Source organism: Protopterus annectens, chromosome 4.part1 (genome assembly GCF_019279795.1).
Source record: "Protopterus annectens isolate FY-2018-M chromosome 4.part1, PAN1.0, whole genome shotgun sequence".
NCBI classification, from domain to species: Eukaryota; Metazoa; Chordata; order Ceratodontiformes; family Protopteridae; genus Protopterus; species Protopterus annectens.
Window position 1 is genome coordinate 897,629,064 of NC_056734.1, and position 15,725 is coordinate 897,644,788.

A 15,725-nucleotide genomic window follows, 5' to 3' on the forward strand; every position below is an offset into this window, starting at 1 on the left:
TCAGGATATGAGGGGGATCCAGCTGAAAGTGTGCATTTTATGGGAAGTAATGAAAATTAGAGTGTCAATGGGTTAAGCATCATCAGGCCTCAGCAGGAAGAAAGGGGTAATAAAGAAATAAATTCCCTGTCTGCAGTCTCTTTGATGACCCACCACTTTGGTTGCTCCACTTTAATATGGTTTCTAGTCTTTAGGCCACAGGCAGTGTTTTTTTTCCTGACCTTGGGTAGATGCCCTTACCAAGACAGCAGTCTTTTTATATGTTCAGTATATCGTCAAATTCTTCAACCACTAATGGAGTGTTTTGATATTGTCATGTGTGAACTGCTCTAACAGAAGGAAACTTGATATTCCTTTTCTAAAGAAAACAGAAAATGCAGCTGCAATTTTTTGCCAGAATTTTTCTTCTAGAAACATTCTTTTCATTTAACTTTCTAACCCTGTCATAGACCTCAGAACTTTAATCAGAGTTTCCAATCTAAAACCAATGAACCAAAAAGAAAAATACACTACAAAATCCAATGGTATTATAAACTGAAAAAGAAAGCTTCCAAAACTTGAGACTTACTGTTTTCTAGAAGTTACCCAAAAGGGACAATGGGACTTCATGTGGGGTAGTTGGAAAATGCTAGAAGCTGCTCTTTCTTTTAACCACATGTAATAATGCTATCATGCTTTAATCCGCTGAGGATGTCTGCAAATCTCAGGAATGCAGACCAGAAGAGCACACATCAGAAGAGCTGATTCCCAGGGATACAGATCCATGCTGGAAAACTGACTTCTATAAAGAACATTAGGCAAACTCCACTGAAAGTGACCCTGTGGTTTAGGAATAAACTTCAAACTCAAAAGGCAGAATCACTAGCCGACATGTTAGTATCCCACCCATTTTCTACGTAACAGTGACTGAAAAACAAATTTACAGTACTGTCTGTGTGTACTGATAACATATCATTTACTTTTCCCACTTCATTTTGTGTTGGGAAGAGGAGGTTACATACATTATAGCAGAACTTTAAATTTCCAGCTGTAGCAATAGTTGGCTGGACCTTAGCATGGTGGAATAACATGGACAAACCCCCTTGCAGCAAGACCACACAGGATGGTACATTCAGTAAGCAAAACAATTTAAGGAAAAATAAACACAAAGCCCATTTAGACCTATGATGGACTAGGTTTCATTTATTACTTTTAGAGACTGTGCATTTTTAGTTTCTTTTACAGCCATTTCATAACGTATTTGCTTCTTTGCTACAGTGCACTACAATACATGATAATCACTTTATTTGTCTTATTAATGACTGTTTTAAAGCACCCAACATATAATATAAAAACAAGCAAATAATAGAAACTAGTTTACAAAATCATTTATACATAAGCACAACATAGTAGCAGAAAATAAAGAAAAAAACAGTTAATAAATAATACAACTTGGTAGTGGGAGACACTCTTAACTTTTCATCTGTTAAAAGATTAAAAGATTAAAAAGTGGTAGTTTTAAATAGATGAGTTCTACTACTGTGATACATATGTCAAACAGGGACTAAGAAAAATGAGGGCAGAACTCATTGAGTTGATTCATAGAGGACCCAAAGAGGAAGACACTGGTGAAATACAGAAATATATGTATAAAAGCATTTATAAGCTTGGAGTGACAGTGATTCTGTTATCATTACACACTACAAAACAGTTGACAAGATACAATACTGACTTAATAGGTAGACATATTATGCAGAGCAGAGGCTCCCTCCTGCATCCCTACAACCTTATATTTCTAAATACAATAACTTAAAAACTTTACAGTTTTGACATTTGAGGAACTTCATTTTCCCCCAAAGTTCTGTAGTCTTACTATTAACCCATACTATGACGCAATGTAAATGACAGTTAACGAAATGTAATCAACTAATCCATTTTCACCAACGCCTGAAATGCTAACCCCATGCACTTTGACAAGGCTTAACCTCCTTCGTCATGGCATCATGGAATATATAAGTAAGTTGTCATTGAAAAATAAAGAGTTTCAGTACAGTGGCTCAGAAATGCAAAATCACTTAAGATTTTATAAACACTTATCAGGTCAAAAAGTCATACTTCACCACATATGGATTAAGTCAGAGGTAGACTATTTTCTGCTACTCACAGCTTCTTCTTACCTTGGCTGATTTTAATTCCTAGGGCAATGACACAGCCCAACAAGGTGATTACTGTTAAAAGCAGCAGCAAACATAGGACCATCTCCAGCTGAGTTCTTGCCCCCAGGGGGCCGAGTATGTGTGCCCTCCCCTTCCTGAAGCCAACCTGGGAAAATAGAAAAATTACAATAGTTACATGTACTGCACTCTAGATCATACAGGTAACTAAATAACACTACTCCATTCATCCTAGTATTACTTTCTTGTTACTTATATTTCATGGTCAGTGTGGTTCACCAATTCCCTGCCAAGACGCTCATTCCAGTAATTAAAAGTTAACAAAAAAGACATACAGGCAAGGATGCCTGCAGAATTTTTTTGCAGGGGGTGCAAATCCAGAGTCAGGGTAATGGATTGGGGCCCCCCATATGCAGCCCCCCTTCCTACAGTCATTCTAGTGTCCCATTACTTGTCTATTTCTCCCCCAGTTACCATACATACTGTACAAAAACTGTCAGTGTGCATACTGTTTTACTTCTACAATGATTACAGATATTTGGATTTAATTTAAAACTTTTATTTCAAATTTTGTAGCACAAACACTGATAGACATTTGCTAAATAAAGCAATATAGTCTCACAATGAAAACAGATTTCATGCAACTTCTCTGCCCTGAAACTCACATTCACTGAAACAACATTAAAACCCACATTCAAAGAAACTGCATCTGGCCAGTGATGTATTAAGTTTACCTTTGGGCTGTTTTCAAATCATAGTCCCATTGCACACATTTTTAGGACCATGCAAACATGCAAGAGTTCTTTGATTCCCCTTTCTGGTTGTATTAAATTATATCCATTGTATAATATAGCACCGCTTGTTAGAGTCTGCTTCTTTAAATTTATAGTTTTAAATATTTTTCCAGTAAGCAACAAAACAAAACATATGAACCAATAATGACAAAACTGCCCACTTCAGAACATTTCAATGATAAAAGGCCACTCAAACTTCTGTAATTACAATCCACCAATATCAGTCAATATGCACAATCATTGCAGAATTAAAAGAAATCTGAATAATTCCAATTAAGAGATCTGTAACTATTGAACAGGTTGCTGCTAGTAAACAACTTTATACTTCAGTGTCTCGTCTACAAATTCAGTGCCTGCTGCCCTTGAAGAGTAAATTGCCTATGTTACATTAAAAAAAAATGTAAACTCATAACATTGCAATAGGGAATGGATGGCAAACTGAAAACAGGTTCACAGTTACTAGGCATCTCATCCAAAGGAGGACCTACTCAAGACTGCAGCACCCCCCCCCACTTAAAATACAACATATCAATAATCCATGTACTTTCTGTGGGAGTAGAACACACAGCTTTCTGCATCAATAGCAAGCAGACTACCTGTTGTGCTACTAACACTGCCTTTAAGTTCTGCAGCACAATAGAGATATTTGCTAAACAAAACAGTTGCACATTGTAAATAGCATGATCAGCAGTAAACTTCTTTTCCCTTGAAGCTCACAATTCTTTAAAAAATGCACCTGAAACTCAGTTCCCTGAAAAATGTAGATTGGTAGTACAGGTAGAGGATTCAGGCTCTTTTTTCCTGTAACTAAGATATGGGGTTTGAGCCTAAGCAAATTGCTAACCACCTGCTATTCCTAACTAGGGCACTTCACTCTCACAAACAGACACTTCAACCTCTTAGTACAAGAAATCTGGACAAAGCCTAAAGTAAATAGGAACAGATTATAAATATTGCTCTCTTGAATGTAGAAAATTGCTACAATGACCAGATTTGTGTTAATATGCATTTTTCTAAAGGATATGAAGACGGAAACTCAAAAGTCTGTCATTACTTAGTAACTTCAGTCCTTTTTATGAGGAACAGATTAAAAATATGGGGCAAAAATCTGGACAGCCTACAAAAATCTACCTACCTGTTAAACACGCACACACACACACACACACACACACACACACACACACACACACACACACACACACACACACACACACACAAACACATGCACCCCTACTATCTACCTACCACCTTCTTACACAATCACCCACACCTCCCTCCCTCTTACTCATACATATCTACTACACACACACACACACACACACACACACACACACACACACACACACACACTTAAAGCCACACACCCACACACTAACTTGTAAAGCTGTACATTTCTACAATGTACAATGATAACCTGGCATTATCCCACCAGTCTAACCATAATCACAATGTGTATCTTCCTTTTACCAATACATAACAATCCTCCATCTACTTTAAAAAACAGTATCATAGCAGCAGGAAAAAACATATCTTCCCATATACAAATATAGTATCATCCATTTGTCATGCCCGTTTACCTCAGGAAAAAAAAAAACAATAGCAGGGAAAAAGTTCACTCAGAAGGAAAAAAAATAGGCAAGAACACTACTACATGAAATACAAGGAATACATTATCAGCTGCTAAGTACTTTAAAAATTTGTGGATAGAAATGTTTTTACCTGAGCAAATAATTTTATTTTATGCAGCTCTCAACCAAAACAAAGTATGACAGACCATACCGTTTTGTCATTATAGTTTTTTTTTCACATTTTTTCAACACATTTCAATCATCTCATATTATTACATTATATGTAGTGAGCAAGCTTGGGTTTTGGGACTAGTTGTTTGTTTGTAGAGGCTGTGTGTCTGAGCACATGTTCCAAGCCATCTTAGTTTAGCCAAGGCCATTCTTGCATTTCAGTGAGAGCGGAGTGTTTATGGTCATTGGCTGATTGGGGATACCTGGACTACGGCTTGGAGTAAGCACCTCATTGGTTCTTTCTAGCTTTTTTTACAGTTGTTTCAGGTTTCAACTTTCTGTTACTTAAGAAGTTAACTTGTGAGTGTTTCTGCCATTTCACACTGATCTAATCGGAGGAAGGGCACTGAGCAAGCCATGATCTGCGATATATAACATTAAGTATCCTGTTTTATGCTTATTTTTACAAGTTATTTATAGCACTTTTATTGTCTGCTGCATACTTTTCTAGCTAGTTTCACTGTGTGTGAGATATTAACTGGAAATTTTCTACATTTGTTAAGTACCTGTTTGGGTTTGTTTGTTCTGATTTCTGTCTCCCACCTTCCCTCCCTACTGGTATCCTGTTGTTATACTTGGTGGCTTTGGAGCTGACCGCCTGTGCAGTAAATATGATCTGGGACACCCCTCCCAGTTTAGTGTCATTCTACCTGATACAGGGAGAACATCTGAGAAGGCCAACCCACTTAGTTCTATAACCTTGAGTTATCTTCTGCTCCTCCTTACTCCCTTTCCACTTTACAAAAAAAATTCTAAGCTTGTTTCTTGCCTTTCCTGTAAATAGTCCAGTCCAGATACAGATTTGCTGTACCCAGGACTGTTTGAAACCTTCTGTGGCCCCGCTAAGATAGGGTTAAACTATCCCTGACGCCATAAAGTCTGCTCTTCAAATTTTCCCTTAGAGCTCGCCATTTTTTTAGTTTTACCACTCAAATCTGTTTCTTTGAGCTCAGCACTTGTTCAAAACTTGTTGTAAGCACTAAATAAGCTACATATTACTGCAGCACTCAACTTTCCTCACTTGTCTAGATAAAAACAGGTTTTACTACTTAATAAACAAGCACCTATCCAGGCATATCTAAGGGTGTTTTCTCCTGTCTACCTGATGAATCTGGGCATCTTGGGGCAATGCAGCAATTGCCTCATGTACACAGACAACTTTCTACTCCTACCACCCAACACTACAACCTGTGAGAGATGCACTTATATAGCCAAACTAGAAGCAAAGCTCTCTTCACCCAAGACTGGACTAGACAGTCAAGAGGAGAGGGTAAACACTTGCACCACACCACATTCATCACATAGTCCCTCAAAACCTACACTACCAAAATACACACATAGAAACACAAAAACACACCTATATTCCCGGAGGCTCTCAATAAAAATCTACCCAAGCAACAGGGACCTCCTGCAGAAATGCAAGCAACCTCCATCCCCCCCAACACAACCCAAATTACACATAGCCCACAAACTCAGTGTGCCACTCAACCACAGCCCATAAGGTATAACAACATACCCAACACTCTAGTCATGGGTGACTCTATAGTCAGGCACACTGATGTTCCACTCACCAGGCTAAAATAAAACCTCAAAATGCACTCACTCGAGGCACTAGTGGAGAACATCAACATCTCTGCAGTGACAGAGACCTGGCTCAAGGCTCCAGAGATCACCCCTGCATTACCAGGCTATAATTCATATCACACCTTTCGGCCACCTAACCTAGACCGAAACACTAAAGGCGAAGGCATGTCCATATTCATTAAGGATATCCACACCTTCAGGCTAGTTGCTCAGCATAATGCATCTGAGATTATCGAAGTGAACTAAAGCTGGGTAAGACCGCAATCCAAATTCTCCCACCATGTCCCAGGATTCACACTCCTCATTTCTTGACGCACTGGAAAATATTAGGGTACAACCTAACACCCTAATAATGGGTGCTTTCAACTACCCCACCATTAACTGGAAAAACTACTCGTGTGCCAACTATTTTGCTCAATGTTTTCTGGAATTCATAAATTCCAGTGCCTTGGTACAACTTATCCACACCCTCAACAGGGGCAGTAATATCTTAGACCTGGTCATTACCAACATGGGCAACCTGTGTTCCACACCAGAGGTCAATTCCTCGTTGGTCAGATCTGACCACAAGCTAATCACCCTAGACATCCACATCCTGTCCCCACCCCCCTATTAGGGAAACCACCATAAAAATTTCTCCAAAGCCAACTTCACGCTTCTTAAGACATAAGTGGCAAACTTCACGAGACCCATGCAGACGGACAATAGAGGTACAACTGCTGAATCCTACACAAATTCACTTTATAAGCACTTACTTGAGTGCATGGATCATGCAATCCCTAACAGAACCAAGATGCTATCCTTCAAAAAAAAAGGAAGCCAATCTGGTGGTCCCCTGCCATAAACAAACTCTACAACAGAAGAAAGAAACTGTTTCAAAAAAGAGTAAAATCCTATGACTGGAGGAATTCCCTGGTCAGTCTCAGTAAAAAGCTGAGATCCCTCATAAAATCCTCCAAAGCTAGTTATGAAAACAAAATCGCCACTGATTCTAAAGACAGCCACAAAACATACTATAGCTATGTCAAGAATCTCAATGGCAATACTTAGATCTGCTCTGAGTTACAGCACGATGGCACTAAATATACAGAACCAACTGATATTGCCAACATCCTGGCAGATAGGTTTGGTGCTAACTTTACCCTCACCCCCTAAAGGGCCCGTCTCTATATATATGGAAGAATGCAAATTTCCTGTAATCACGGCTGCACAGGTAAAAACCACACTCTCCAAAGCCAAGAACACAGCATCCATGGGACTTGATAACATCCCAGGCTGCGTTCTACACGAACTACAGAACAAACTGGCACCCCACCTAAGTACCATGTTCAATCATAGACTCACCTCAAGCTTTGTGCCAACCGAAAGATGCACAGCGACGGTTATCCCACTCTACAAAGGGGAAGACACCACGGATCCCGGGAATTACTGCCCCATTAGCCTGATGAGCCTGGTCTGCAAGGCTATGGAACGTATCATCATGGAACTTATAAACAATGACATTGGTAATCTCCAAAGTCTAGACCCCACCCAGCTCGGGTTTGTAAAAGGTAGATCATGTCTCCTAAACCTGATAGACTTCTTTGAGGTGGTCACCAAAGCCGTAGATGAGGGTAAGGTGGTTCACACAGCCTATCTAGATCTCAGCAAGGCTTTCAACACCATCCCCCACTTTGGAATTATAGATAAACTCACTAAACTAGGTATAAATCCTTATGTCACAAGATGGGTTGCCAACTGGCTCACTGACAGAACCCACACTGTGAAAGCAGCAGACTCCTAATCCAACTTCAGACCAATGACAAGTGGAGTACCACAGGGTTCAGTCCTGGGTCCTCTTTGGTATCTACTTCTCAGAAGTAAAGGCTAACACAGAAGGTCTTTGGCTAATGAAGTTCACAGATGACTGCAAACCAGGAGCCATAATCAAAACTCCTAATGATGTGGACATCCTAAAAAAGAGCCTCACTGAGACAGATGCCTGATGTCAAAGCCATGGCCTCAAGCTCAATGCCAAAAAGTGCATTCTCATCCCTTTTGGTAAAATCTCTGTACCCATGAACTACCACATAGGCAGTAGTATACTTAACACCGAAAGTCTGATAAGAGACCTTAGGACACAGGTGGAGAGTAGTCGCTCCTTTGATAATCACATCACCACAGTAGTCAGGAAATCCTTCTACATGGCACAATTCATCACAAAAGGTTTCTCATCCAGGAAAAAAGAGGTCATTGTTCCCCTCTACTTGTCACTCATTAGATCCATTATAGAGTACAACATCCCTTTTGCTATGTACCTCACAAGACATCTACAACAACTAGAAAGGCCGCAGAAATACCTCACAAAGAGGATTACCAGCATCAAACAGATGCCCTACGCAGACCGTTTAAAAAAACTCCAGCTTTACTCCATTGTATATCGCCTACTCAGAGGTGATCTCTGCCTAACATACAAAGCTATGTCAAACCCAGAGCTGTTGGACATGCTCCACTTAAAAAAATCCCAATCCCTCTAAGCTACATGCTCTAGGGACCTAAACCTTGTCACCACAATAAACAGAACATGCTGGAGGGATAGATTCCTGTCCCAGAGACTTCCCATACTGTGGAACAAACTACCTATCTACATCAAACAAAGCTCCTCATTAGCACTCTTCAAGAAAAATCTTGATGACTGGATGGGAAATAGGAAATTCACTCTGGGGATCACTTCTGTGGCTCTGCTCAACAGGGGCACAGGAAAATAATTTTCTTGGGTGGCAAAAGCCAGGGTACCTTTTTGGATAGGCTTATATAGGCCCTAAGGCCAATAGCCTAGTACCTACCTATGAACCTACAGCTTCCACCATAAGGACTTATAAACATTATGCAAGGCATTAGAAACATTGCATTAATAATATCATTTTTATTTTATCACTTAATAAGACAGTCTTCCTTATTATCCCTTGTTGCATCACTCACTCTCAATTTTCAAACTCTTTTTCCCCAACTATTAATATTCATTTTAAAGTATCTTCTTTTGCTTTCCTCATCTCCATCTTATCCCTTAATTATGCTCACAGTTTATGATCCCCACCATTCTCCTTTCCCCATTTTATACTTCTTCCATGCCCCCATTTGCAGTGCTCCCCAATTCTGCTTCCAGTTCTTAGTTTGTCTGTCCATTCACTCTCTATTGCCCAGTCTCACTATACTCACACATGCCTTTGTCCCCTCTTTTGTATATTCCATGTTCCCTTCTTTCTACCCTCTCACTGTTTTCCCCATTGCAGGTTGTAATTCCAAATGTTTTTTATTAGGCCATTTCCTACTTATGGTCTCAACTCCAAACAGACAGAACTGCCATGAGTCTAGAATCTCCATCTGAAGTATCTCTTCTAAAGTCTCCTGGGAGGTTCCCATAGCTGTCTAATTTCTTCACATGCTGACTACATATGTAACTGATATGCATCTGGCATATCACACCCCCAGCAGCATGACGTCTGAGCTCACCTATCTTTCAGGGTCATAATTTCACTGGCGGTTGCTAGGCAGGGAATCTGGGAGATGATTACTCAAGTTCATAATTTCTCCAAAGTAATATCTAGTTAAGAGATTTGCCCAGCATCACACAGTAGGAAAATGAAGGGAAAAAGTTCAATTCTGTGTCCTTGTCACAGGCAATAGTTACCTGAGTTCTGTATGCCCTGTGCAGACCATACCTTTGACCAGCAATGGATGGATGACTGAAAACATTTGCTAACATCAAGTGATCAGCATGCTGGTGGCAGGGTGCCCCAGCAGGAAGCATTCCTGAAGGCATATCTAAGTTGTATATTACCATTTGACAAATAAACATAATGCTAATGCTTTATTACAACAATCCATACAGATCAAGGACACTGGTTCAAACATGAGAATGACTGCAACTGGTATAACGTATACATGCAAACCGATGGTTGTGGACTTATTCTAACCAATGATGCAGCAAAGCTACATTGTGCCATTATACAATAAGATTCATACGACAAAGCTCAAAATTTGTGTTCTAATCACATTGACTATTGCAGTAATTTTATTTTCATTGATACATCAGTGTTGTATCCTTCAACTGTATTAATGTATACAGCCTTCATGCTACACACTTCACTGCAAGGGTTTTCAACACAAGTTGTAGCCAAGACAAAAAGTATGAAAGGATAACAAAGGAGACCGCAAGGTTTGTCCATAGAGGAGCTTTACTTTCAGTAATGATTGTGAAGAATGTCTTAATATAAGCTTCCTGTGTGTCATGATATACAGTCATAACCATTCAGTTACAGCAAGACTTGGAAACTAAAAAGCTCAATATGTTTAACATATAGTGCCACAAGGCTTTTTAAAATGTAAATGCTTTGATCCTAAAACACAGAAAAATGTATGACGCTGATGATACCTTTTTATTAAAAAGGGGAACAGCAGTGTTTGTCCGGTGACCAGTGAATAAATGTCTGGATAACATAAGTCAAAATGAGCACACGATTCCAGAAAATACACCAGTATAAATTTATTAAAATGGTTAACAATAAATAAGCCTACAAACTTCTTATACTCAAGCACCTGTACAAACAGCTTGTGTACTTACTGAAACAGACTCGTGTAGAGAGTGCACACACACACACACACACACACACACACACACACACACACACACACACACACACACACACACACACACACACACACACACACACACACACACACACACACACACACACACACACACACACACACACACACACCTACCTCTCACTTGTCAGCCTATGGTCAGCATTTAAAAAGTCTTGTTTCAGGGTTGTATATTTCAATGCAGTTCTTGGAAAGAAAATTGAGAAACATGAACGAATCACTCTTTCTTCAGTACTGGGATGCATATGTTACAAGGTAGCACACATAGGGTACATCTTTTGCTTGCTAAATTAACATTAACAGTTCTTTTGCAAGAAGTAGAACAGGACCACAGAATAAAGAATGCTGTTCTATGAGGTCTTTTCAAATCTTTGGAAAAAAAGAAGTTGGCTTGCTTATTCATTTACTACCTGATAACTAGGTGAATGGGCTGATGGGAAGACGATTTTCAAGAAAGTACAATTAAAACAATAATATATTATATACAGTATAGTGAAACAGTAGTACAATCTTTATATACAGTAATTCAGACAACATGGCGAATAGAATTGGTAAAGGAATTTTACACAAGTAGGCAGAGCATGGATCCCTGGAAAACATAGAGAGAACAATATATACGGTATACTATATACTAAATACAGTGGATACAAACAGTGGGTGAACAGCATGAAGCCGTTGAAAAAAATAATAGAGAGAACGATATATACAATGGAATTTAACAGTGACAGCAGTAGCTGTCAATAGCATCAGCAGAATTAAGTAATTAATCATTGTCCTTAAAGTAGATGCAACTAGCCTGCTTGTGCAGATATTGAGATAGATGTTTCTTGAACCCTTGCAGAGAATCATTCACGTTTCTTTATGTCTGTTGGTAATTTGTTCCACAGGGCAAGGCCGTCTCTGGAGAACTATTCACCTTTGGCAGTTTTGAAGGTGGTTTTCATATGGGGACGTTTGTCAACTTGGGTGCTTCTCATGGAGTATATTTATTCCCCTGACAGGGAGTTTTCTTTTCAGAGGAGGGCAACATCCATTCTTTAATACCTTGTAAATTAGACAGCCTAGCAGGTAAGTAGACATTTTGGTTATTGGGAGCCAGTTAAGAGTTTTTAGCAGGTTACAGTGGTGTGATTAAGTGTCAATGGGCAGGACAAATTTGTGTATTTTGTTTTCAGTTATCTGTAGACTTTGGGTATAGAAGGTTTGAAGGGTCAGCAAAGGGAGGTCATATTCAAGTTTTCATAGCAGAACATTTCTGGCAATAGCTGCCCATATTTGTGGGATTTGGAGAGAGAAGATGAGAAATCTTGTAGCAGAGTTTAAATTGGTAGAGAACCTTATCAGTGATGTTTACAGTGTGAGGTTGTAATAGATTGGGTGGGGTCTAGGGTGTGGCCTGGAATTACATTGGTCTGACTATTTATGATGGAAAAGGCAGGCAGCTGAAGGATTTTATGTAGGGAGGCAAAAAGCATAAAATTATTATTACTATTTTTTTATTACAGTTTATCAATAGATTGTTAGATTTTGCCAAGAGGCACAGCTCAAGAAAGGATTGCTGGAGTTGACAATGGAAATCTGTGATGTTTTTACTGACTTATGGGAAGAGAATATGTTCAACTTGTAGTATGAGATTAAAGTTACAGAGGTCCTCAGAAAGGTCACTGATAGGAAAAGAGAACAGTAGTGGGACCAGCATTGAGTCTTCAGGGACGTCTGTCTTAAGGGGCCACCCAGTTATGAATACTGGTTGTTAAAATGGATCTTAAATATCTAAATAGTTTGAAATCATATTACAGTGTTTTTGCCAAAGTATTTTTTTCTGCAATTTGGTAATGAGGGGATGGTGGTTTATTTATTTATTTATTTATTTATTTATTGTTTATTGACCTTTGATTACTGGGAAACTCTGACTGACTGGGTAGAAGCCCATTTTCAGTGGAGTCTCAGGAAGAAAAGCTCCAAATTATTACAAAACATTTTAAGAACAATAATTTTACAATCTTCAAAAGTAAAACAAAAACATCTCCAGTTTAAAGAATTCTAACAAATTTGAGATATATAAAAACACTGGTTAAGAATCGATAAAAGTTATACAGCAATCATTTAATAATTGTAGAAATTTTAGACAGTTTGTAGAAAAAATTAAAGGTAAGTTAGTCTAATACAAACAGGACTGCAATATGAACCGTGGGGAAAGCAGGCTTATAGTATATTTAGAGAAAATGCCAGGAAAGAGAATTTGATAGAAGTAAGGAAGTAAGTAAAGAGGTATAAGGAATGAAAAGGTACTTGTTCACATTTAGGGATATGGTTTATTCTGGTCTTGAGCAAGAACAGAGCCAGATGTTAGCTAGAAAGTCTTTCAGAGTGGTTATGAAAGAAGACTTCACTATTCCCTTGCAGAAGGATAATGATATCCAGGATGCGGAATGCTACACCAAGGCACTCTATATGCATCTTCAGGATTGCATGGACCGTGCTATCCCAAATAAAACCAAGACTCCTTCCTCAAGCAAGAAGAAACCAGTGTGGTGGACCCCGGCCATAAGCAAACTTTACAATAAAAGGAGGAGACTTATACAAAAAAAAAGGCCAAATCTCAAGTAGAAAAATTATCCCTGATTAGCATTAGTAAGAAATTAAGGGCCTCATCAAGTCAACTAAAGCTAATTTTGAAAAGAAAGTTGCCAAGGATGCCAAGGATAACCATAAGGCCTTCTATGGCTACGTCAAAAACCTAAATGGCAACGCTCAGGTCTGTTCTGAGCTAGTACAAAATGGAACAAAATACACTGACCCTTCTGAGATTGCCAACATCGTGGCTGACAGGTTCAGTGCAAATCCCCCCCCCCACCACCACCACCACCTACAGGGCCTATTACCATTCTAGGGGATTGTGTAAGTCCAATTATTACTGATACGTTGGTTAACAAGGCTCTATCTAAAGCTAAAAACACTGCCTCCATGGGACCAGATGGTGTCCCAGGCTGTGTCATAAGCAAGCTCCAAAAGGAATTAACCCAGCATCTTAATACCCTGTTCAGTCTCAGCCTCTCCACAGGATATGTGCCCATAGAATGGCGCACGGCAGTGGTGGTCCCGCTACACAAGGGTGGGGCAACAACTGACCCTGGGAACTACCGACCAATAAGCCTGACCAGTCTGATCTGTAAGCCTATGGAGCAAATCATTATGGAACTCATAAATGGAGAGATTGAGAACCTCCAGTCGCTGGACCCCACACAGTTCGGCTTCGACAAGGGCAGATCATGCCTCCTGAACCTGGTGGATTTCTTTGAGACAGTTACTCAGGCTATAGATAAGGGAAAAGAGGTACACATGGCTTACCTTGACCTTGCTAAAGCATTTGACACCATTCCCCATTCAGGTATTATTGATAAGCTCACCAGCCTGGGCATAACCCTTACGTCACAAGATGGATCGCAAACTGGCTCTCAGACAGATCCCATAAAGTAAGAGTAGCGGGATCTATGTCCGAATCCAGACCAGTAACAAGTGGTGTGCCTCAGGGCTCTGTCCTGGGGCCCCTCCTGTTTGGCATATACTTCTCAGAAGTACAGGCAAGCACGGAAGGGCTGTGGCTGACTAAGTTTGCGGATGACTGCAAACTGGGTGCTATAACAGAGTCTCCGGCTGACATGGAGATCCTCCAGAAGGGCCTAAATGAGACTGATGCATGGTGTCAAAGCCATGGTCTCAAGCTACATGCAAAAAAATGCGTAGTAATCCCCTTTGGAAAAAACAGAGTACCCGCAAACTACAACATAGGAGGTAATCCCCTGAAATCTGAAGAAGAGGTAAGGGATCTAGGGACCCAAGTAGATAGTCAGCTTTCCTTTGATAACCATGTTGCCAAAATGGTTAGAAAATCCTTCTATGTGACCCATCTGATCACGAAAGGGTTCGCATCAAGATCTAAGGATGTAATGGTGCCCCTCTACTTTTCCCTCATCAGACCCATTATTGAGTGCAATGCACCAATTGGAATGTACCTGGCTAGACATCTCCAGCAGCTGGAGAGACCACAAAGGTACCTAACCAATAGGATTACTGTCCTCAAACAGTTGCCCTATGCAGCACGATTGAAAAAGCTAAGACTGTTCTCTGTTGCATACCGCTTTCTCAGAGACGATCTCTGTCTAATGTACAGAGCCATGTCCAACCCAGAATTGTTGAACATGCTCCATCTTAGCAAAACCAAATCTACTAGAGCTACATGCTCTAGGGATATAAACATCAACACAACAATGAATAGAACATGCTGGAGGGGTAGATTCCCTTCGCAGAGACTTCCCTTACTGTGGAACAGGGTCCCGATCTACATAAGACAGAGCCCCTCACTATCACTCTTCAAGAGGAACCTTGATAAGTGGATGGGTAACAGAAAGTTCATACCGGGGATCACACCAACAGCACTGCTAAATAGGGGCCAAGGGTACTAGCTGCTAGTACAAGGGTCTAGGGAATTACTAAAGGGGCGGTGAATACCGCACAACGTGGCTGGGCTAATATATGCCTTCGGGCAGATAGCCCAGTACCAACCTATGAACCTATGAGAGGGAGGATACTGACCTGATGGATACAGGTAAGGAGATTCAGGTCTTAGCAACCTTGTACGAGTACAGACAATGTCCAGCCGATTTGCTAGGTTTGTAGAAAGACAGGAGTTTTCAGTTTTGAAAGCTCTTATCATGTCAATAAAAATACCAACAGTGGTAAGGCCC

At 40.0% G+C, this 15,725-nt stretch overlaps 1 protein-coding gene across 1 annotated transcript in view; it reads right to left on the reverse strand.

The window, feature by feature from the left end:
* ECE2 (endothelin converting enzyme 2) overlaps positions 1 to 15,725 on the reverse strand; it is a 1,144,316-nt gene that overhangs the window by 671,404 nt on the left and 457,187 nt on the right. Inside the window, exon 4 of the mRNA XM_044070640.1 lies at positions 2,157 to 2,301. Coding sequence (XP_043926575.1) covers positions 2,157 to 2,301 — 145 coding nt within the window. The remainder of the gene's footprint in view (positions 1 to 2,156; positions 2,302 to 15,725) is intronic.